The 21,923-nt window shown below is 43.9% G+C and overlaps 1 protein-coding gene across 5 annotated transcripts in view; it reads right to left on the bottom strand.

The window, feature by feature from the left end:
• Positions 1 to 21,923, bottom strand: part of LOC110533756 (neuroligin-3) — a 32,162-nt gene that overhangs the window by 5,871 nt on the left and 4,368 nt on the right. Inside the window, exons 3-6 of one of the 5 annotated variants that reach the window (XM_021618259.2) lie at positions 21,199 to 21,258; positions 20,623 to 20,673; positions 18,348 to 18,497; positions 17,333 to 17,518 (exon numbers count right to left, since the gene is read on the bottom strand). In XM_021618259.2, coding sequence (XP_021473934.1) covers positions 17,333 to 17,518; positions 18,348 to 18,497; positions 20,623 to 20,673; positions 21,199 to 21,258 — 447 coding nt within the window. The other 4 variants (XM_036990141.1, XM_021618261.2, XM_036990142.1 and 1 more) reach the window with 4 other exon arrangements.

Consider the following 21,923-nt stretch of genomic DNA (forward strand, 5'->3'; position numbering starts at 1 on the left):
GCTCTAGCGACTCCTGTGGTGGGCCGGGCACAATGCATGGTGACACGGTCGCCAGGTGTTTCCGCCTACACATTGGTGTGGCTGGCCTCCGGGTTAAGCCGGCATTGTGTCATGAAGTAGTGCGGCTTGGCTGGGTTGTGTTTCGGAGGACGCTTATCTCTCAAATATTGTGGATCTTAATGTTTTTCCTTAATCCTGGACAATCGGACCACCATTTTATTACGTTTGCAATTGCAACAAATAATCTGCTCAGACCAAGGAAGGATCACCAAAAGCCGTGCTATAAATGCTCAGACAACCCAAAGATTCCTAGATGCCCTTCCAGACTCCCTCCACCTACCCAAGGATGTCAGAGTACAAAAATTGGTTAACCACCTAACTGAGGAACTAAACGTAACCTTGCGTAATACCCTAGATGCAGTTGCACCCTTAAAAACAAAAAAACATTTGTCATAAGAAACTAGCTCCCTAGGGCCTCCCGGGTGGCGCAGTGGTCTAAGGCACTGCATCGCTGTGCCACCAGCGACCCTGGGTTCGAGCCCAGGCTCTGTCACAGCCAGCCACGACCGGGAGGTCCATGGGGCGACACACAATTGGCACACAAATTGGTTGTGCTGCTGCTCCAGTTTCAACGGTTCTGCCTGCCTGTTATCAAACCCTGACCAGATGTGCTACCTTGTCCCAGACCTGCTGTTTTCGACTCTCTTTCTCTACCGCACCTACTGTCTCTAACTCTGAATGATCAGCTATGAAAAGCCTACCGACATTTTTATTTGACCCTGCTGGTCATCTATGAACATCTTGGCCATGTACTGTTATAATCTCCACCCGGCACAGCCAGCAGAGGACTGGCCACCCCTCAGAGCCTTTTTTCCCCTCTCTAGGTTTCTTCCTAGGTTCCTGCCTTACAAAGGAGTTTTTCCTAGCCACCGTGCTTCTACAGCTGCATTGCTTGCTATTTGGGATTTTAGGCTGGGTTTCTGTATAGCACTTTGTGACATCAGCTGATGTAAAAAGGGCTTTATATATATATTTGATTGATTGATTTTTACTTAAAGAATTGGCCATTGTTATATGCTAGTGTTTTATTGGGGTGATGCAGGCTTGTTGTCTTGTGTAACTTAGTTATAAGTCTAGGCGAACAGATAAGAGCCGGATGCGACTGCAGTATGTGACATCCCGTTTGTACTATCTGCACTCCCATGTGTGGAAAGTTGCAGGAAGGAACAGGCAATGTCAGCTATCTTAATCTACAAAGACAAGCTAAACACCTTTTATTCACTATGTTCCCCACCCTTGTTTGCACACATCTGCTAACTGTCACATAGAGGTTGGACTCTATAAAAGCTGAGTCAACTCTGTTAATTGGGAATCTTCAACACTGAAGTGCATAGTTAACTGCTCCATATTTGCAAATCTTAAAAGTTGTTGTTTGAAGATTCTGCAGTCTCTCTTCCCATCGAACAGATCAAATCCCCTACAAGATCAAACCACATTCCTGAATCCTATCACTAAACTTGACTTTAGCAGTAATATCAAGACTTTTAATCTACATTTTGACCACCAATACACACCCACAACCCCAGTTAGTCAGTGAATCAATGAGTCTCTCTACATAAATATAAGAGAGCGAGAGAGCGATTTTCATGGATTTTTGTTGTTGCAAAGTACTTCTAAAAACTCAACTGATATGCATAGTTTTTTAATAGATATAACCCTGCAAACAAAAATGAGTCGTTAGGATGTCCCTGGAACGTCACAAAATGGTAGTCTAAAAGTGGTAAGGACTTTGTGTCATGGTCCCGGGAACGTCTACCCAGGACACGCACAATCAAGTTTCATTACACATCACCCCTTGTTACTGTTTCCAAGGCCCTGATTGGTAATCCACTGATACATTCACAGCTTTGTCTTTTGGCAATGTTAGTGACACCCACGCAGGTCAGTAGGTTTTCACTTACTTTAAAAGGTTATAGATCCTTCATTCTCATTGAAAGCAAGTCTAAAAAGTGGTAGACATGTTCTATGTGCTCTATTTCTATGCTTCCTGTTGAGGTTTGTTTGTGCATATTTTACTTTCGGTTTTGTACACGAGCGTCAAACAGCTGAAAATACAACATTTTTGGTTAAGGAAAACATTTCACAGTGGTTAAGATGACATCCCGCCGACAGAAACAAACAGCTCTTTGGTATGAAGAAGGGCAGGGGGTGTATGCCTTATGATTAACGACTCATGGCGTAATCACAACAACATACAGGAACTCCAGTAATTTTGCTCACATGACCTTGAATTCCTTACAATGAAATCCCGACCGCATCATCTTTCAAGAGAATTCTCTTCGATTAGTCACAGCCGTGTATATCCCCCCCAAGCAGATACCTCGTCGGCCCTGAAAGAACTTCACTGGACTCTATGTAAACTGGAAACACTACATCAGGAGGCTGCATTTATTGTAGCTAGGGATTTTAACAAAGCTAACCTAAAATCAATACTCCCTAAATTCTATCAGCATATCAAATGCACGACACGACTGGCAGAATTCTGGATCTTTGCTACTCTAACTTCCGCGATGCATACAAAGCCCCTCTCGGGCCCTGTCTTCGGCAAATCTGACCATGAATCCATTTTGTTGCTCCCAGCCTATAGACAGAAACTAAAACAGGAAACGCCCATGCTCAAGTCAATACAACGCTGATCTGACCAATCGGATTACACGCTTCAAGATTGCTACGATCACGGACTGGGGTATGTTCCGGATAGCCTCAGACAACAACATTGATGTATACGCTGACTCTGGGAGCAAGTTTATTAGCAAGTGCATTGGAGATGTCGTACCCGCTGTGACTATTAAAAACTTCCCTAACCAGAAACCGTAGAATAAATGCCAGTATTCTCGCAAAACTGAAAGTGTGAACCACCGCTTTTAATCATGGCAAGGCGACCAGAAACATGACCGAATACAAAGAGTGCAGCTATTCCCTCCGCAAACAAGCAAAGCGTCAGTATGGAGACAAAGTATAGTTGCAGATTACAAAAAGAAAACCAGCCATGTCTTGGACATCGACGTCTCCCAGACAAATTAAACAACTTCTTTCCTCGCTTTGAGGACAATACAGTGCCACTGACACGGCCCGCTACCAAAGCCTGTGGAATCTCTTTCTCCGTGGCCAACGTAGGTAAAACATTTAAGCGCGTTAACCCTCGCAAGGCTGCCGGCCCAGACAGCATCCCTAGCCACGTTCTCAGAGCATGCGCAGACCAGCTCGCTGGTGTGTTTACAGACACATTCAACCAATCCCAGTCTGTTGTCCCTACATGCTTCAAGATGGCCACCATTATTCCTGTTTCCAAGAAAGCTAAGGTAACTGAACTAAATGACTATCGCCCCATTGCACGCACTTCTGTCACCATCATTGGTCTAGGGTACCCTACTTGATACCCTAGACCAACTCCAATTTGCTTACCGCCCCAATAGGTCCACTGACGATGCAATCGCCATCACACTGCACATTGTCCTATCCCATCTGGTCAAGCGTAATACCTATGTAAGAATGCTGTTCATTGACTACAGCTCAGCATTCAACACCATAGTACCCTCCAAACTCGTAATTTAGCTTGAGACCCTGGGTCTCGACCCCGCCCTGTGCAACATGGCCCTGGATTTTGATGGGTCGCCTCCAGGTGGTGAAGGTAGGAAACAACATCTCCACCCCGCTGATCCTCAACACTGGGGCTCCACAAGGGTGCGTTCTCAGCCTTCTCCTGTACTCCCTGTTCACCCATGACTGCGTGGCCATGCACGCTTCCAACTCAATCATCAAGTTTGCAGACGACACTACAGTGGTAGGCCTGATTACCAACAATGACGAGACAGTCTACAGGGAGGAGGTGAGGGCCCTCGGAGTGTGGTGTCAGGAAAATAACCTCTCACTCAACGTCAACAAAACAAAGGAGATGATCGTGGACTACAGGAAACAGCAGAGGGAGAACCCCCCCCCCCTCCCCCATCCACATCAACGGGACAGTAGTGGAGAAGGTGGAAAGTTTTAAGTTCCTCACAGACAAACTGAAATGGTCCACCCACACAGACAGCGTGGTGAAGAAGGCGCAACAGCACCTCTTCAACCTCAGGAGGCTGAAGAAATTTGGCTTGTCATCTAAATCACACAAACTTTTACAGATGCAAAATCGAGAGCATCCTGTCAGGCGGCTGTATCACCGCCTGGTAAGGCAATTGCACCGCCCTCAACCGCAAGGCTTTCCAGAGGGTAGTGCGGTCTGCACAACACATCACTGGGACCAAACTACCTGCCCTCCAGGACACCTACAGCACCCGATGTCACAGGAATGGCAAAAAGATCCTCAAGGACATCAACCACCCGAGCCACTGCCTGTTCACCCCGCTACCATCCAGAAGGCGAGGTCAGTACAAGTGCATCAAAGCTGGGACCAAGAGACTGAAAAACAGCTTCTATCTCAAGGCCATCAGACTGTTAAACAGCCATCGCTGCTGCCAACATACATACTCAAATCTCTGGCCAATTAAAAAGGTATCACTCGTCACCTTAAATAACACCACTTGAATAATGTTTACATAGCCTACATTACTCATCTCATATGTACATACTGTATTTTATACCATCTACTGTATCTTGCCTATGCCGCACACCATCGCTCATCCATATATTTATATGTACAGTATATCACAAAAGTGAGTACACCCCTCACATTTTTGTAAATATTACATATTTGTATGTGACAACACTGAAGAAATGACACTTTGCTACAATGTAAAGTAGTGAGTGTACAGCTTGTTGAACAGTGTAAATGTGCTGTCCCCTCAAAATAACTCAACACACAACCATTAATGTCTAAACCGCTGGCAACAAAAGTGAAAATGTCAAAAAAATATCTCATGTTGTGAGAGGATTCCTCCACTGTTTCAACCAAAGGTATTACGGTTACCATTTCACACCAGAGTGTTCACCATATTTGGACTATCACAGAGAAGTGGTAAGTGTGTGTTGATATAATCTGGTAAAGGGTAATAATGATTGAATAATGTCCTAGATGTAAATTTGGCCGGAGCATCAGGATATTAAAGGTCAGTCAAGAAATCCAACCTCTTCAATTCCTGGGACAGAGGAACAATGCATCTCACCCAAAAGAGAGAAAATAACTATTGTTCAACTTTGCAACTATTTAAAACAAGGTTGCATTATGATAGATAAGGGTTCACCTAAAAGCATTTGTAAGTGCATTTATAAATGGAGGTAAATATTGGCTCACTATTTGGCAAACACTGACCAGTTATTGCACTATTTTGACCAATGTGATAATAATTTGTAAATGTATTAGAAACCATTAATGGTTAAGTAACCGTTAATAACATAATTATAAACCTTTTATAAATGGAACTTATTGTAAAGTGTTTTCACTTACATACTTGACACACATGATTACATTGTGTATTTTTATTCATACAGTAATTGTCTTCACCTGCGATTTCAACTCACAACCTGGAATTTCTATCCCCCTGCTACACCACCATGTCTGTGTCAATGACTGATTTCACCTGTATTATTACACTTTGGACTTCAAAGTAAATGTAAACTCGGTTAAAAATACTCTCATGAAAAACTATTATATTTATCATAGTGATTCAGGAGTAACATTCAAACAGAATAATATGCCCCACCAACATTAGACAACTATTTTCAAAACCCAAACCAAATAAATAGCTGAAATAAGTCAATGAGAGAATAGTCATTAATTGATAACTAAAATAGCAGTGCAGATGGCACTCTTTTGATAATACATCTCTGCACTTATAGGTATGAATGTGTAGGGGACTTCTGAAATTCTACAGACTTTGTTGTGCAGCAGAAAGATCAGCATACCCCAAATCCCAGGTGGGGTCATATTGAAAAGTCAGTACTAAGTTATTATGTCAAATGTAGTCCTATTGTCATAGATTTAAGATTTGTACACTATTTTAGCTGAACAGCGTACCACTTACCTTAAAACCCCATATTATTTAATGACTTTACTTATAATTGTTTGGCACACCTGTGACCAAGTCACAAAACCCTCCAGGGACTATGACACAACGTCTGGGAAAAACCGGGAGCTAGACAAAACCTCCAGGGGACCATGACACAAAGTCCCAAGAACGTTCTAAAAACGTACTCGGGGAGGTCCCCAAGACAACAAAACTATCAGAGGACCACAACATCCTGACCACTTTAGGCAACCATTTCATGACGTTTTGAGGACGTCCTAACAAATGTTTGTTTGCAGGGATGCTCCCTTGGGACAGTCACGCAACATCCTATGACTAGTACATTAAAGTTCTGAGAACATCGTATAAAGGTCCTGACAAGGTCCTCAGTGACATCCTGGTAACTTACTGGGAACCACACATCCCCTTGAGCATCATGAAACGTCTCCTTGTGGCCATTGAATGGCCCATGGATAACATTGTATAGAACCAAATATAAAACGTTTCATAACGTGAGAGGGCGCTGTGAGAGTTATTTAAGATACTCTTTAAAGAGGTAGGGTTTCAGATGACTCCACTGTCCTGACTTTAGGCTGAAGCTTGTTCAACCATTGGGGTGCCAGGACAGAGCCAAGAGACCAGAGGTGGCGGAACGGAGTACTCGGGTTGGGATGTAGGGTTTGAGCATAGCCTGTAGGTAAGAAGGGGCAGTTCCTCTTGCTGCTCCGTATGCAAGCACCAGGGTCTTGAAGATGACGCAAGCTTCGATTGGAAGCCAGTGGCATGTGCAGAGGAGAGGGGTGACATGGGAGAACTTAAGAAGGTTGAACACCATGGAGTTGTCAACCGTGATGGAGAGGTCTTGGAGCTGAGGACAACAGTAGTGAGAACACGTGGTGCAGACACAGATCCTCTCCACACTACCTGGTAGGAGCGACCTGCCACTGCCCTACAGTCCCTTAAAGGATTCACTGTGATTATACTGCATGATTCCAAGATGGCGTAGCAGTGCAGACGTGGTTTGTCGTTTCTCCCGTGTACATTTGGAATTTTTTGGTTTTTGTATGTATATATTTCAATTTATTTATTTTTTTATCTCTTTTCTATTTTTAAATTAAATACACCTCCCGGCAACCCGCCTCACCCAATGTGATACGGATCCGCTATTTTTTTTAACCTTATAGCCAGAACCTCCATCAGAAGCTAGCCACCAGAAGCTAACCAGCTAATTAGCCACTAGCTATTTAGTCATTGTCAGCCACTGCTAACGGCCTTTACCTTCTGCACAGACTCCAGCCGCTTTTAGCCTGGATAATACTTGCCAGTCTGCCAGTATCGGACTGTTTTTCCACTACAAAGCCGGATTCCGGATTCCCTGGACCATTACTCCTGATCATCACAGCTGCCACCGAGTGGCCCAGCCCCGAAGTTAGCTCTGAGCCAGGCCCACCTCCCGGCCTGCTCAGTGATCACTCGGCTACACAGCTGATGCCTCTCGAACTCTACCCCAACACAACTAGAATCCACCACTACTCCACTGGATTCTTGCCGTAAGCTCTGGACCTTTGCATCGGATCATCACTGCTAGCTAGCTGCTACTGAGTGCTATTGTGGCTTACGCCCCTGTCCCGAAGCTAGCACCAGTTAGCCGCGAGCCAGGCGCATCTCCCGGCTAGCAAACAAAATTACTACAGCTACAATACCTCTTTCGCCAATTGGCCTGGACCCTTTGTCAACACGGAGCCCGCCGTTCCACCAGGACTGTTCTGCCGATGTAACTCCATCCGTTGTGTCCACAACAGGCCTTTGCCGGACGTCGGAGCAGACTTCTACTAGCCCCGGCCTGCTAACTTTGAACGCCGTGTCTCTCGCTTGCTAGCGTAGAAACGACTACCCAGCGGCTTCCCTGTTGCATCTATTGCAGTTCACTAGACCCTATGATCACTCTGAAACATAATTGATGCCTGCTGGACTGTTCATTAATCACGGTACTCCATTTTGTTTATCTGTCGACCCCAGCCTCGAACTCAGGCCATGTGTGTAGTTAACTTACCCTCTCTGCCCATTCATCGCCATTTTACCTGTTGTTGTTGTCTTAGCTGATTAGCTGTTGTTGTCTTACCCGTTGTTGTCTTAGCTAGCTCTCCTAATCAACACCTGTGATTGCTTTATGCCTCGCTTTATGTCTCTCTCAAATGTCAATATACCTTGTATACTGTTGTTTAGGATAGTTATCATTGTTTTAGTTTACTTTCTGAGCTCCTAGTCCCACTCAACATGCCTCAGATACCTCCTTTGTCCCACCTACGCGTTGACCTCACCCAGCATAACTGCGTCCAGAGATGCAACCTCTCTTATCGTCACTCACTGCCTGGGTTTACCACCACTGTACCCGCACTCTACCATACCCCTGTCTGTACATTACACCCTGAACCTATCCTAACACACCCAGAAATATGCTCCTTTTATTCTCTGTCCCCAACGCACTAGACGTCCAGTTTTGATAGCCTTTAGCCGTACCCTCGTCCTACTCCTCCTCTGTTCCTCAGGTGATGTGGAGGTTAACCCAGGCCCTGCGTGTCCCCAGGCGCTCTCATTTGTTGACTTCTGTAACCGAAAAAGCCTTGGTTTCATGCATGTTAACATCAGAAGCCTCCTCCCTAAGTTTGTTTTACTCACTGCTTTAGCACACTCCGCCAACCCTGATGTCCTAGCCGTGTCTGAATCCTGGCTTAGGAAGGCCACCAAAAAATTCTGAGATTTCCATCCCCAACTACAACATTGTCCATCAAGATAGAACTGCCAAAGGGGGAGGAATTGCAATCTACTGAAGAGATAGCCTGCAAAGTTCTGTCATACCTTCCAGGTCTATGCCCAAACAGTTCGAGCTTCTAATTTTAAAAATGAATCTCTCCAGAAATAAGTCTCTCACGGTTGCCGTCTGTTGTAGACCCCCCTCAGCTCCCAGCTGTGCCCTGAACACCATATGTGAATTGATTGCCCCCCATCTATCTTCAGAGTTCGTTCTGTTAGGTGACCCAAACTGGGATATGCTTAACACCCCGGCAGTCCTACAATATAAGCTAGATGCCCTCAATCTCACACAAATTATCAAGGAACCCACCAGGTACAACCCTAAATCTGTAAACATGGGCACCCTCATAGATATTATCCTGACCAACTTGCCCTCCAAATACACCTCTGCTGTTTTCAATCAGGATCTCAGCAATCACCACCTGCATCCGCTATGGGTCCGCGGTCACCCCTCATCACCGTCAAACGCTCCCTAAAACACTTCTGCAAGCAGGCGTTTCTAAATCGACCTGGCCCGGGTATCCTGGAAGGATATTGACCTCATCCCGTCAATTGAGCATGCCTGGTCGTTCTTTAAAACTAATTTTCTCACCATCTTAAATAAGCATGCCCCTTTCAAAAAATGTAGAACTAAGAACAGATATAACCCTTGGTTCACTCCAGACCTGACTGCCCCCGACCAGCATAAAAACATCCTGTGGTGGACTGCACTAGCATCGAACAGTCCCCACGATATGCAACTTTTCAGGGAAGTCAGGAACCAATACATGCAGTCAGTCAGAAAAGCAAAGGCTAGCTTTTTCAAACAGAATTTTGCTCCAAAAAGCTTCGGGACACTGTAAAGTCCATGGAGAATAAGAGCACCTCCTCCCAGCTGCCAACTGCTAGACGTCCACCGATAAATCCACGATAATCGAGAATTTCATTAAGCATTTCTTTACGGCTGGCCATGCTTTCCTCCTGGCTACCCCAACCCCGGCCAACAGCTCCGCACCCCCCCCCTGCAGCTACTTGCCCAAGCCTCCCCAGCTTCTCCTTCACCCATATCCAGATAGCAGATGTTCTGAAAGAGCTACAAAACCTGTACCCGTACAAATCAGCTGGGCTAGACAATCTGGACCCTCTCTTCCTAAAATTATCCGCCGCCATTGTTGCAACCCCTATTACCAGTCTGTTCAACCTCTCTTTCATATCGTCCGAGATCCCTAAAGATTGGAAAGCTGCCGCGGTCATCCCCCTATTCAAAGGGGGTTACACTCTAAACCCAAACTGTTACAGACCTATATCCATCCTGTCCTGCCTTTCTAAAGTCTTCAAAAGCCAAGTCAATAAACAGATCACTGACCATTTCGGATCCCACGTACCTTCTCCTCTGTGCAATCCGGTTTCCGAGCTGGTCACGGGTGCACCTCAGCCACGCTCAAGGTACTAAACAATATCATAACTGCCATCGATAAAAGACAGTACTGTGCAGCCGTCTTCATCGACCTGGCCAAGGCTTTCGACTCTGTCAATCACCGTATTCTTATTGGCAGACTCAACAGCCTTGTTTTCGCAAATAACTGCCTCGCCTGGTTCACCAACTACTTCTCAGACAGAGTTCAGTGTGTCAAATTGGAGGGTCTGTTGTCCGGACCCCTGGCAGTCTCTATGGGGGTACCACAGGGTTCAATTCTTGGGCCAACTCTTTTCTCTGTATATATCAACAATGTCGCTCTTGCTGCGGGTGATTCCCTGATCCACCTCTACGCAGATGATACCATTCTGTATACATCTGGCCCTTCTTTGGACACTGTGTTAACTAACCTCCAAACGAGCTTCAATGCCATACAACACTCCTTCCGTGGCCTCCAACTGCTCTTAAACGCTGGTAAAAACTAAATGCATGCTTTTCAACCGTTTGCTGCCCGCACCCGCCCGACAAAATTAAATCTATAATCGGCTTCCCATTTCACAACAAAGCCTCCTTCACTCCTTATTTCAGCTCACTGGTCACGACGACAACACCCGTAGCATACGCTCCAGCAGGTATATCTCACTGGTCATCCCCAAAGCCAACACCTACTTTGGCCGCCTTTCCTTCCAGCTCTCTGCTGCCAATGACTGGAACGAATTGCGCAAAAAAATAATAATAATCATTAAAAAAAAATCGCTGAAGCCGGAGACTTATATTTCCCTCACTAACTTTAAACATCAGCTATCTGAGCAGCTGCAGCTGTACATAGCCCATCTGTCAATAGCCCATCCAATTTACCTACCTCATCCCCATATTGTTTTTATTTACTTTTCTGCTCCTTTGCACACCAGTATTTCTACTTGCCCATCATCATCTGCACATCCATCACTCCAGTGTTAATTTGCTAAATTGTAATTACTGCGCCACTATGGCCTTTTTATTGCCTTACCTCCTCATGCCATTTGCACACACTGTATATAGAATTTTTAAAAATCTATTGTGTTATTGACTGTACGCTTGTTTATTCCATTTGTAACTTGGCCAGGTCGCAGTTGTAAATGAAAACTTGTTCTCAACTAGCCTACCTGGTTAAATAAAGGTGAAATAAAAAATAAAAAAATAGGACGTAATTCAGAGTGTGTAGAGCCTGAGATGTCCAACACTGAGAGGCTGGAGAGGAGGATCTGATGGTTCACGGTGTTGAGGGTAGTGGATAGATCTAGGAGGATGAGAACAGAGGAGAGAGTGTCAGCTTTAGCAGAGTGGAGAGCCTCTTACACAGACGAGAGCGGTTTCAGCTGTGTGAGCCTTGACTGGTTAGGGTCAAGAAGATAGTTCTGAGGGAGATAATAAGAGAGATAATGAGAGAATTGGTCAGAGACAGCACACTCAAGTGTTTTGGAAAGAAAAAAAAGAAGGGATGGTGGTCTGTAGTTGACATCAGAGGGGTCGATTGTTGGTTTCTTGAGGAGGGGAGAACTCTGGCCATCTTTAAGTCAGAGAGGTTGCAGCCAGTGGTCAGGGATGAGATGAGGGAAGTGAGGAATGGAGGTCTCCAAAGATGGTCTGGAGAAGAGAGGAGGGGGTGGGGTCAAGGTGGTAGGTTGTTGGGCAGCCGGACATCACTAGTCGCAGAATTTCATCTGGAGAGACAGGGGAGAGGTCAAGGTGTAGGGTAGTTCTGTATGAGTGGGAACAGTGAATGAGGAGCGGATGTTGTCAACTTTTTTTTCAAAGTGGTTGACAGTCGTCCGAAGAGAGGGAGGAGGAAAAGGTGGTTGATTAAGGAGGGAAGACAAAGCAAAGAAGAGTTTCCCAGGGTTGGAGGAAGAAGCTTGAAATGTAGTTATAGAAAACGGCTTTAGCAGTAGATACAGAGGAATAGAAGGTAGAGAGGAGGGAGTTGAAGGATGATAGGTCCTCCTGAAGTTTAGTTTTCCTCCATTTCCATTCAGAATATGCTTAGGTTGTTACGAGTGTACTGATATAAGTCTAACATCCCAGCAACTTTGAGAAAAAACACTTTATATCGTATTTGTCCCTGTTGAAATTCAAGACAAGCTATGCATATTCATGAAGTCGATGAATTTGAAATACCATCAAATTCAGGCGGTTGATGCAACACCCCTCATCGAATATTCAACACCCCTCATCTTTATAGCCGAGTTGTGCCCGTTGTTCACATGTGCATCTGCCCTCTCACTGACTAGAATGGTCCCACCTGATCTCGCCTGCCTTCCACCTTTGAGGACACGTATTCCATTGTTAGAGCGGTCACTTGACCATCATGTCAATATAATGGATCATCAATACCCCTCTGACGGTTATTGGGGTGGTTTTGGTGGGTATACGTCAGGCGGTGTGGGTGGAGCTACGCGCTGCCTGACCACCAGGGTTGGGGTAAACTAAGGCAAAGTGGCCTAAATCAATCCTGGAATAAGGAGGCATGAAACTCCGTATGAATATTTTTGTGATCATTCGAAATTGGTTAGTCACATGACTGCAAGGTGTGTCTTCAAATTGAATAGTGTTTTTTTTAACTTTCTCTGAAGACACTATGTTTGCAAGGTCAGAATGGATGTGCAATAGTAGTGGTATACTAGTAGCAGTGCAAACCCCTGAGCATTGAGTTGATGTGTAGCATCAGGCTACCAGGCCATACAGCACATCCACTAACCCAAGCAGATATGTCTGGAAAACAAAGGACAAACCCCACTGCTCTTCAGTCCCTTAAAGGACAAACCCCACTGCTCTTCAGTCCCTTAAAGGACAAACCCCACTGCTCTTCAGTCCCTTAAAGGACAAACCCCACTGCTCTTCAGTCCCTTAAAGGACAAACCCCACTGCTCTTCAGTCCCTTAAAGGACAAACCCCACTGCTCTTCAGTCCCTTAAAGGACAAACCCCACTGCTCTTCAGTCCCTTAAAGGACAAACCCCACTGCTCTTCAGTCCCTTAAAGGACAAACCCCACTGCTCTTCAGTCCCTTAAAGGACAAACCCCACTGCTCTTCAGTCCCTTAAAGGACAAACCCCACTGCTCTTCAGTCCCTTAAAGGACAAACCCCACTGCTCTTCAGTCCCTTAAAGGACAAACCCCACTGCTCTTCAGTCCCTTAAAGGACAAACCCCACTGCTCTTCAGTCCCTTAAAGGACAAACCCCACTGCTCTTCAGTCCCTTAAAGGACAAACCCCACTGCTCTTCAGTCCCTTAAAGGACAAACCCCACTGCTCTTCAGTCCCTTAAAGGACAAACCCCACTGCTCTTCAGTCCCTTAAAGGACAAACCCCACTGCTCTTCAGTCCCTTAAAGGACAAACCCCACTGCTCTTCAGTCCCTTAAAGGACAAACCCCACTGCTCTTCAGTCCCTTAAAGGACAAACCCCACTGCTCTTCAGTCCCTTAAAGGATTCACTTCACTGACCCTCCTGTTTTTGATTTTGTTATGAACCCACCAAACCAAATATGGCCTGTTGTGAAACTAGCTCATTTTACAAAGCCAGGCAGTGGAAAAACATTTCAATTTATGCTTTTTTGTATGTCTAAAAATGGTACATTCTCCAAGTGATTTGTATTATTTTATATCGGCAACGGTCATCATCGGTCTTGATTAATGCTTGAAAAAATGCATGATATAAAGACTGAGTGGGTAGTCTGTCTGTATACCACAGTATGACGCTGGCTCACACAAATCTCAGTGAGGGGCCTAAGCTGGCTGTGCTGCCGTTAGAGCTGTGTGGTCTGATGTAATAAAGGGCTGATTGATTAGAGGAGAGGAGGTGGTGTGTGTGTGTGTGTGTGTGTGTGTGTGTGTGTGTGTGTGTGTGTGTGTGTGTGTGTGTGTGTGTGAGATGTAAAGGCACAGATGCCACTGTTTTTGTTTTAGATTGAGTGTCATTAATTCATTCACAACCCTCCTTCCGTATACTCCGGTGAGGATAAGAAAAGATATCAGCAAATCGCTCTAAAACGCCGGGGGTAAATTAGTGAGTGTAAAACAAAGTGAGGTTTAAAGACCATGGTATTGACTAATAGATACTGAACAGTATGTGCTGTGCACACATCTCTTGATGTATAGATGTAAATAAATAAAGTTAAATTGATAGATAGTGTAGTGAGATAGATAGTTAGACTCCATCCATGCATTACCTTGAATTTATAGGCGTTTCTGTTAAACAGGTTCATGCTATAAGAGGGAAAGCTTTTAGTCTGATTAGATTGACGAGAGGGGAACAATAGCCATCACTTAACTCCACAACTACCCCCACCACCCTAGCCACATATCCAAACACTTCACTTCCTCTGAAGGACTCAATTGGACCCATTTGGAGTTGCACTTGATATAGTTGATGATAGATTGTGATAAAACCTCAATTCATACAGATTTAGTTGAGGATAGGGGTTGTATACAGTTAGATCTAAAGCACTAAATAATACAGAAATATCATATTTCATTTTTGCATAAAAGCAACAAGGTGAAGAGAAAAGCTGATGATACAGTAGATCTGTGAATAATGCCACTTCCCTGAAGCAAGACGAGAGAGCACAACACATTCATGTTAATGCTCCACGTGAAGCTATATTACGAGATCAAGTGTCATATAAAGTAGTATCTAGTATGTGTCTGTGATAACTACAGGCTGATGAATCACTGGGCCGTGTGTGTGAATTTTGTGACGGAACTACATTGAACAAAAATATAAACGCAACTTGTAAAGTGTTGGTCCCATGTTTCATGAGCTGAAATAAATTATCCCTGAAAAATTTTATGCAATCATTTGTTTACATCCCTGTGATTGAGCATTTCTCCTTTGCCAAGATAATCCACCCACCTGACAGGTGTGGCAGATCAAGAGGCTGATTAAACAGCTTGTGCTGGGGACAATAAAAGGCCATTAAAATATGCAGTTTAATCACAAGTGTCTAAAGTTGAGGGTGCGTGCAATTGGCATGCTGACTGCAGGAATGCCCACCAGAGCCGTTTCCAGATAATTTAATGTATATTTCTCTACCATAAGCCGCCTCCAATGTCATTTTAGGGAATTTGGCAGTACGTCCAACTGGCCTCATAACCACAGACCACGTGTAACCTCTCCAGCCCAGGACCTCCACATCCGTCTTCTTCACCTGCCGGATCGTCTGAACCCAGAAACCCGGACAGCTGGTGAAACTGTGGATTTGCAATACTGAAGAATTTCTGCACAAACTGTCAGAAACCGTCTCAGGAAGGCTCATCTGTGTGCTCGTCATCCTCACCATGGTCTTGACATGACTGCAGTTCGGCTTCATAACCAACTTCCGTGGACAAATGCTCCCCTTTCATGTCCACTGGCATGCTGGAGAAGTGCGCTCTTCAGGGATGAATCCTGGTTTCAACTGTACTGGGCAGATGGCAGACAGCGTGAATGCCGTTCTGTTTGCAAGCGGTTTGCTGATGTCAACGGTGTGAACAGAGTGCCCCATTGTGGCGGTGAGGTTAAGTTATGGGCAGAAATAAGCTACGGACAACGAACACAATTGCATTTAATCGATGGCAATTTAAGTACACAGATACCGTGACCAGATCCTGAGGCCCATTGTCGTGCCAGTTCATCTGCAGCTATCACCTCATGTTTCATGATAATGCACAGCCCCATGTTGCAAGGATCTGTACACAATTCCTAGAAACGGAAAATGTCCCTGTTCTTCCTTCCTGCATACTCACCAGACATGTCACAAATTGAGCATGTTTGAGATGCCCTGGATCGACGTGTACGACAGCGTGTTCCAGTTCCCGCCAATATCCAGCAACTTCGCACAGCCATTGAAGGACGAGTGGGACAACATCCCACAGGCCACAATAAAGGCCTGATCAACTCTATGCGAAGGAGATGTGTCACACTGCATGAGGCAAATGGTGGTCACGCCAGATACTGACTGGTTTTCTGACCCATGCCCCTACTTTTTTTTAAGGTAAACTATATACAAAAGTATGTGGACACCCCTTCAAATTAGTGGACGTGGCTATTTCAGCCACACCCGTTACTGATAAGTGTATAAAATAGAGCAAAATGCCATGCAATCTCCATAGACAAGCATTGCCAGTAGAATGGCCTTACTGGAGGCCTCAGTGACTTTCAATGTGGCACCGTCATAAGATGCCACCTTTCCAACAAGTCAGATCGTCAAATTTCAGCTCTGCTAGAGCTGCCCTAGTCAACTGTATGTGCTGTTATTGTCAAGTGGAAACGTCTAGGAGCAAGCTCACAGGACGGGACCGTCGAGTGCTGAAGTGTGTAAAAATGGTCTGTCCTCGGTTGCAACACCCACTACTGAGTTCCAAACTGCCTCTGGAAGCAAAGTTAGCACAAGAACTGTTCGTCCGGAGCTTCATGAAATGGGTTTCCATGGCCGAGCAGCCGCACACAATACAATGACATTCTAGACAATTCTGTGCTTCCAACTTTGTGGCAACAGTTCGGGGAAGGCCCTTTTCTGTTTCAGCATAACAATGCCCACGTGCACAAAGCGAGGTCCATACAGAAATAGTTTGTCGAAATCGGTGTGAAAGAACTTGACTGGCCTGCACAGAGCCTCAACCCCATCGAACACCTTTGGGATGAATTGGGCCTGACTGCGAGCCAGGCCTAATCGCCCAAAATCAGTGCCTGACCTCACTACTGCTCGTGGCTGAATGGAAGCAAGTCCCTGCAGCAATGTTCCAACATCTAGTGGAAAGCCTTCCCAGAAGAGTGGAGGCTGTTATAGCTAGGATTTTGGACTGAGATGTTCGACAAGCAGGTGTCCACATACACTACTTTACCAAAAGTATCTGTGATCAACAGATGTATATCTGTATTCCCAGTCATGTGAAATCCATAGATTAAGGCCTAATGTATTTATTTTAATTGACTGATTTCCTTATTGGAACTGTAACTCAGTGAAATCTTTGAAATTGTTGCATGTTGCGTTCATATTTTTGTTCAGTATATATATGAAGGCTGCTGCATTGATCATGCGATTCACTGGTGACTAACCCATCCCTCCTGCCCTGTCTCCCCAGGTTGAATCTTCGGCTTACCCTCAGAGTGGTGGGACAGTGTGAGCAGGCTGACGCAGGAGGCTCCAATCCCAGATCCAAAGACAGTGATGCGACCCGGGTCTCCTCCAAAATAGCCGATGTTCTTGCTGATCCAACGCAGGGCTTGGATCTGGTCCAGGAGTCCATAGTTCCCTTTAGCTGCCTGGTCACCTGTACTGAGGAACCCTGGAATATACAGAAGAAGATATTAGTGTTATTTAGGTGATTTCTTTAACACTTATCTGTGGTTCAGCATACCATACCATCATTCTTCTCCTCTGCCTCCACAAACCTCTTCTGTTCCTGACACCATTGACCCTTCTCATAAGGGCACTCTCGCTGCACGGCTCCTTGAGTTGCAACCTGTCCTTTTCTCCACTATGCTGTGTGTATAGAGGCAGTCTACCTTGGGGCAGAGCCAAGAGAGCACCAGTATCAATCACGGAGAGGGGGGCAGGCCCTTTCCGCCCCTCGCACAGAGATAGATGAAGTGTCACTCCTACAAGAAAGACTCTCGACCTTGGCTGTGACTCCTGCATCCCCTCTTATTTAAAATCATATAGGCTGCCAAAAGCGCTCAATCTCTCCACAGGTTAGATAAATTCACCTAAAAAAAACTGATTGAAGCAGTGTTTTGGAATATTGTAGCTTGTATACGACAAGTCACAACCATTGGCCCTCTGACGGAGGACATTACATTGTTGCAATTCTAATCTTACTCCCATCAATACAATATCAACATACTAAAAAATACCTTGCCTTCATAACCTGGGATTATACATCAGGAGAAAATGAGTCATATAGCAAGTCATAGAAATGTAACAAATTCAAACTCTGGTGGGAGGGAGATCCATAGAATAACATATTAGAACTCTAACTTAAATAGGATCTCTGTGTGGAGATCAACGTTATGAGAAGAACATTTATCAATCCTATGCCAGTACTGTATGTACTCTTCAAGGATGAAATGAATGTCCACAAACACCATTCAGAGACAGTAAGAGAATCTCATCACCTAGTACTCCGACCCTGTAGTTGAGAGTGATGACGATGACATTCCCATAGCTGGCCAGCACACTCCCATCAATCATATTCCCTGTCCCCTCCATGTATGATCCTCCATGGATGTAGACCATCACGGGCCTAGCCTCAGTGTCCCGAATGTCTGCAGAGAGAATCAGCCATTTACGCTTTGTACAGTAAAGCTTTAAAGACAAGGTAATGCAATGCAACATCAGAATACTGTAAACCCTCCCAGAAACTAGACTCAGCAACATTTACACCACTAAAGCTGAAGGTAAGCTCAAGGTAATGGCATCGATTTTAGCAGATGTGCTTGGGTGATTAAGGTCATGGTTGTGACGAACCAATGGAGACAAGAATGCAAAGCAAGGATACTCATCATACAGGCCTAACAGGGAACGTGCAGTAGAAAAATAATAAAATAAATGTAAAAATCGCTATATTATGTCAAGCTCACTCTTTTACCCCCACAAAACTGTGTTCATACTGGAGCCATTTACAACTATTCTATTATTAGCAATACTTTTTACACATGCAGTATCCCTAAAGTTTATCTGGTTCATACTATATTTGCTCACTGTTGTGTTCAACAGAGCATGCTGCTTCAGGCATTGCATGTGTCATATTAGTGGTTCAATTGCAGTACCCAACTTACTTTGCATCGAAAACAACAATTAGATCTAGTTGGTCAGAACAATGCATATGACCTGAATTGTAAGTTCCATGTCAATGTGAGAGGTGTGGGTTGCCATAAAACAACAGACGACACAAATCTCCTACACCACAGTCAACCTCCTGAATAGCACAGTATGTATTGAATAGTAATAGCTTCATCCACATGAGTCCCTCGTACAGTCTTCCCATGAGACCCACAGAGTATAGTGGAGGAGACTTTGAGATAAGATGCAGTTGGTTATAGACATCACAGTCTGTGATCCCTAGAAGACACAGCAAAATTGTCACTTTTTCAAACATGAAGAGGTACTGTATGTGTACATTTATTGCACTCACGTCCAATTTATAGTGCTGAAAAAAATGAGCTCTTTGTTGATTGGCCATGGGAATGCAACCCTGTTCCTGGAGAGCCAGGAGCTTTAACCGACCTGAAAGATCAGGTGTGATGAATTTAGTCAATCACTTAACTGACCAACTGAGCTAATTGATCAGTGGAGTGATTGACTAAATTCAACACACCTGGACCCAGATTCACAAAACCTTCTTAAGAATACATTTATTTTTAACTGCCATTTTCCCCCTTAACTAAAGTCTTGAGAAGAAAGTTAAGCAAAGTTGCTATTCCTCAAAAAGGTTATTGGAAAATGTATTGCGCTATTTCTTATGTTTCTCCTTAAAGCAAAAAGTTAAGAAGAAATTTGATTCTTGAAAATCCAGTTATTGGAAATGTTCTTTTTTCCAAGACAGCGAAACCCTTGTCTTAAACTCAGGGCAGTGAGAGAAAAAGCTCATAAAAGCCAATTAACATGTTTAATTCACTCACAAACTTCATCTGAAAGTTTCAGTATTGATTATTTTAAACCTAAGAACATGTTTTAGAACAGTAATCTCATTAAAAATATGCTAACATGATATGCTAGATAGCTACCTAAAATTACACAGTCACCAGGTGTACGGTGTTTCCTCTGACACATTGGTGCGGCTTGCTTGGCTGGGTTGTGATTGAGAGGACGCACACCTCTCCCGAGTCCATATGGGAGTTGCAGCGACATGACTAACTACCAATGGGGAGAAATAATATTTACAATTGTTAAAAAATAAAATAAGTGTTTTGTGAATCTGGGCCCTGGTCTTCCAGGCGGTTAAAGCCAAATCCTGCATATCCTGTGGATCTCCAGGAACATGGTTGACTTCCCCTGAGACAAGGAGACAAGAAATAACCCATACAATAACCCATTGTACAAATGGAGTACAGTACATTTGGGATCAATAACAAATTGACCAGCATACCTACATTTACCTTCAGGGGGCTGTTAGAGGGAGCAATCCGTATCAAGTGTCCCCCAAAAAATCCATGACACCAAAAATACTGCAGATATGATATGGATGTCCAGATCAAATCAATTAAGAGTGAAATAGCGAAGGCGCTGAGAAAATCAAGTGACTTGATATTGACTTTGCATGCAAACTGATAAACTAAGGTTGAACTACTTCTGAGGTGTAAAAGGTTTGTCAAGAAATCGAAGATGAAGGTCTGTGGAAATTTCAAAAATCAAAAAGTTGTGTATTAAACTTTGAGCACAAAAAAATACCTTCACTGTCACTGTGAGAGAAATCCGCTCCTTGACTGTTGATTTGGGTCCCTAGGATTCACACGAGGGAGGAAAAAAAACAAGAAAGAACAAGAGAATTCAAAAATAACACGATTGACCGCCAAGGAAGATAGTGATATCCAATCAGTGTCTCAGAAAATCAGTCCAAAATTGCATTACTGTAAAAAGAACGAAGCATGTCTGTTCTTTAAGCAGAGAGAGGAAATATGATCTAGTCTCCTTTTTCTTGTCTTGTTTTAGAAAAAAACTAGGCTGTTTACATATTGTACCAACAGCAACGTTTTGAAGTCAATATGTTGATTTGTTTTCTAATGAAATAAAAAAATCTAATTGTATTCAAATAAACATGTCATGGGTGGATGTTATTGTGTGGAATAATCTTACTCTCAGGAAAACACTTAATCTCTGAACACATACACATGCACACACACCTCTGTCCGACATTTATTGGTCTCTACTGGGTTTAACTTTCAAAGACGATGAGGCTGTGATTTTGGCTTTGAGCCAACTCCCAAGTCACTCTGCTCCTTTAAATTCCTTTGTTAGCTTACATACCTTCTTCTCTACATACTTTCTTGTTGGGTTTTCTGGCACATTCCTTGGATATTCTTTTGACTGAAAAATGAATGAGACTACAAAATAACAGAAGCCTCTGAAAAATGTAAGAAACATGCAGGAACCCAACCAACCAGGTCCACTTCTCATTACCTTAGGAACGAAAGGGAGGTAGTGAGATAGGGGGTTAGATATATTCATAAAATAAAATAATAAGCATAATGAATTCACATGCACTCGGTCTATAGATTGTGTGAGCCCTAATACTGTCCAAACAAATGAAGTAACGGAAATGTGTTTATCAATCATAATAGTGTTTACTGGAGATCAGGCAGCTCTGATTTTGTCCAGTTAATATTGATCAACAGATCCATAGCATACAAATGTAGAAATGTATTGCACCTCAGATTCTTATACTGTTAAGGCGCTCACATTGTAAACAGACATCTAGTGCACAAGACTAAATATTTAATCGGCCTAACATTTGTCTGAATCTCATTTATCACACCTATTGACCTATTCCCAGTAGTTAGGTTAGGAAATGCTGTAGGCTATATTCTGACTTTAAATGATTAGTTGTCTGACACATTAATACGTTTTATATCAGTGTGTAAATGCATTTTCCTCTTACAGAACACAAGGAAGGGAGGCAACACGTAACCAGTGAAGAAGAGATGATGACATGACTTTGGATGGGAAAAGAACTTGGGCTGGCACAAATGGGA

This window comes from Oncorhynchus mykiss, chromosome 10 (genome assembly GCF_013265735.2).
Source record: "Oncorhynchus mykiss isolate Arlee chromosome 10, USDA_OmykA_1.1, whole genome shotgun sequence".
NCBI lineage: Eukaryota > Metazoa > Chordata > Actinopteri > Salmoniformes > Salmonidae > Oncorhynchus > Oncorhynchus mykiss.